Raw genomic sequence first — 2673 nt, 5'->3', positions numbered from 1 at the left:
TCAAACAGGAGTATTTACAAATCCCGTAACAAATTTAACAAGATACCGCTCGGGCTAATTTCGTTTTAAATTGACTTTTATTGAAACGTGATCATTCAGGGACACCGGGCTTTAATAAATATATCCATAAGTCATTGAGATAATACAAAAATAAAAGACACGACTGTTGTCTTCGATGTATAACAAAATAGTTGCAGCAAATGTTGAAGAACGTGTGATTTCTTTTACAATGAATTTGTACGTCACAAGCCATGCGGATCTGAGCAAACCTGGACAACACAGACACGTCTCAACTAAACAACTACATTTCAATAAAATCTGAATATCTCTCGCACGAGAGGAATTCGAAACACTGGCAAATCACATTCTGTCTCGGATTGTATTTGCACTGCTTCCCATGCGTCTGTCTGTGAGGAAGTATTTACACAAAGGTAGCAAATCCTTGTTACAAGGAATTTTCTTTTCGTTACTTGTTTGGCTACACGATTTGAAAATTCACAATTCAGAAAAGGGGGCGAGGAGGGGAAACAAAACCAAGCGAGCATGCAATCAAATCTGGCTGTTGCGAGTTAGCTGGCAAGACTTAACTTTATACAACACAACGTCAGTCTTTTTTTAAATGTAACTCAAAAGTCAGGCTTTTAATGCAACGTGGCGTCTTTATTTAATAACAAGCGGAGCTGCCAAAATCAGAGCTTACTTCATTAAGTCTTTACCATCTGTGGAGAGCCTTGGCATGTTGGCTGTGCTCAGGGCTGAGATGTGAGGCGGCGGTGGCACCTGGCAGATAGTACAGGGACATGGCAATCCTGCCCAGTGCTGAAAAGTGTTTCCTAACGGTACCGGGGGCGCGGACGACGTTTTCAACAGTGAATGAGGAGGTCTCACCGCGCTGATGCCCGGGAGGGAAGCCGAGATGGAGGAAGAGGATGAGGTCAGGGCACTGCCCAAGATGGGGTGGACCTGATGGGCAGAAGTGGAGTGTCCTGGGTGCCCAGCAGAATGTCCCACTGTCCCGCAATGGAAAGCAGAATGATGTCCGCCGTAAATCTCCCCGACCAGTCTTTTCATTTCTTCCAGTGAGTTGGACAGCATCAGGATGTAGTTTCTGGCCAGCAGCAAAGTGGCGATTTTGGAAAGTTTCCGCACTGACGGCCCATGGGCGTAAGGCATGACCTCTCTGAGCCCGTCCATCGCCAGATTCAAGTCATGCATCCTTTTGCGCTCTCTCCCGTTAATCTTCAGCCGCAGGTTCTGCAAGTCTTGCTCCGAGAGTTGCTTTTTCACTTTGAACTTGCCTCCCGACTTGTCCTCGGATCTGTTGAGGGTAGTGATGCTGTGTTCATGGGCGAGCTGTTGGAGCAAATCATTCTGTGTGGAGGAGACCGAGTTCATCCTGGAGTCCTGGTGTTGCAGATGATCCCTCAGATAAATTTCATCCACGTCTGGCGACGAAGCTCTGCTAGAGAGAGAGCTCGAGTCAGAATTCATTTTATTGCCTCTCGTTATTATGAGATGTTCTCTAGTCAGTAGTTTGAGACCTTGTTTTGATGCCAACTTCCAACGTCAGTGACAGAGACGAGCAACAACAAAACAAAACCCCACACCGTGTCCCCTCCCAGCTCAGGAGCGTTCCCCGAGCAGGCTGCACCTCTTGGGCAGTTGTGATGTTGAACGAGATTTGATTTTAAAAGAAGCTTTTTATAGAGGTGCAGAGTGCAAGGAAACAAAAGCTCCCTCCTATACATAATGGTCTTGTTAGTATGACGTGGAGATCATTGAGGGCGGCGCAGCTTTGACGGTCCCATTTAGCTCTGTCCCATTCATATTCATTGTGCTTTTTTCATTCTGGGACACCCTGCCATGGGCGATCTGAAGCAATAGAGAGAGAGAGAAAAAAAACACTTACATCGCAACGAGCAAACATTTTAATGATAGAATGCGAATTGGTCCAGACCCTAAAGTTTGTGATACAGATAAACTAGAAGTTATCATTGTACGAGATGGCGCATAACGAAGCCATTTAGCAAAATACAGACCGTTTGATCTCAATGTTAATTTATATTCGAGTTCTAATACAGTAGATTCCATCTATTCAATGTTACCATAAGAGCCATCACTAATAACGTTCTATTATCGTTTAAACCACGCGATTACTGACATGCAACTCGAAGAAAATGTGTACAAATGACCCACTCCTGCTTCCTATATGGTGTAAATAAAAGATGCGTCTCTGTCTTGAATGAGATTGTTCAGGAAACGCCTGACTTATTTCGGTGATTATTCAGGCAACCGAACGTGCTATGGGGGAACTGATTCCATTAAAATCTTTGTTGTGAGATATCGGTTCGACTGAGGAGCTGGGACATTTTGGGAAGAAGCGAGGGCTTGTAGAGCCTGTGGGCGAGAGATGCGAGTGAAACAAGGATCCAGAGAAAGTGAAACACACCGCCTCCCAGCGACAGAAAACCGCATAACCTTTGAGGGAAAAAGCGTGGAGTAGCGCATTTGAGAAACCTTACAAAACTTATAGTCCTCGCATGCTCCAGCAGCCGAGTCATTGACTCTGCGAATACCTTATTTGCTAAGGGTCTCAATAGTGAGACAATCTGTATGTAAATTGGGACCTGTTATTGAGAAATAGGTTACAACACAAATACAAGTTGAATCAAC

The 2673-nt window shown here is 44.8% G+C and overlaps 1 protein-coding gene across 1 annotated transcript; it reads right to left on the bottom strand.

Moving 5' to 3' along the window:
* Nucleotides 1-696: 696 nt before the first annotated feature.
* Nucleotides 697-1792, bottom strand: olig3 (oligodendrocyte transcription factor 3). Its single transcript, XM_043687492.1, has one exon. It carries the CDS (start codon nucleotides 1489-1491, stop codon nucleotides 697-699), a length of 795 nt encoding a protein of 264 aa, XP_043543427.1. The 5' UTR covers nucleotides 1492-1792.
* Nucleotides 1793-2673: the final 881 nt, after the last annotated feature.

The sequence above is a fragment of the Chiloscyllium plagiosum genome, chromosome 3 (assembly GCF_004010195.1).
Source record: "Chiloscyllium plagiosum isolate BGI_BamShark_2017 chromosome 3, ASM401019v2, whole genome shotgun sequence".
NCBI lineage: Eukaryota > Metazoa > Chordata > Chondrichthyes > Orectolobiformes > Hemiscylliidae > Chiloscyllium > Chiloscyllium plagiosum.
Note: the sequence above shows the minus strand (reverse complement) of the source record. Positions and strands in the feature narration are given on the sequence as shown.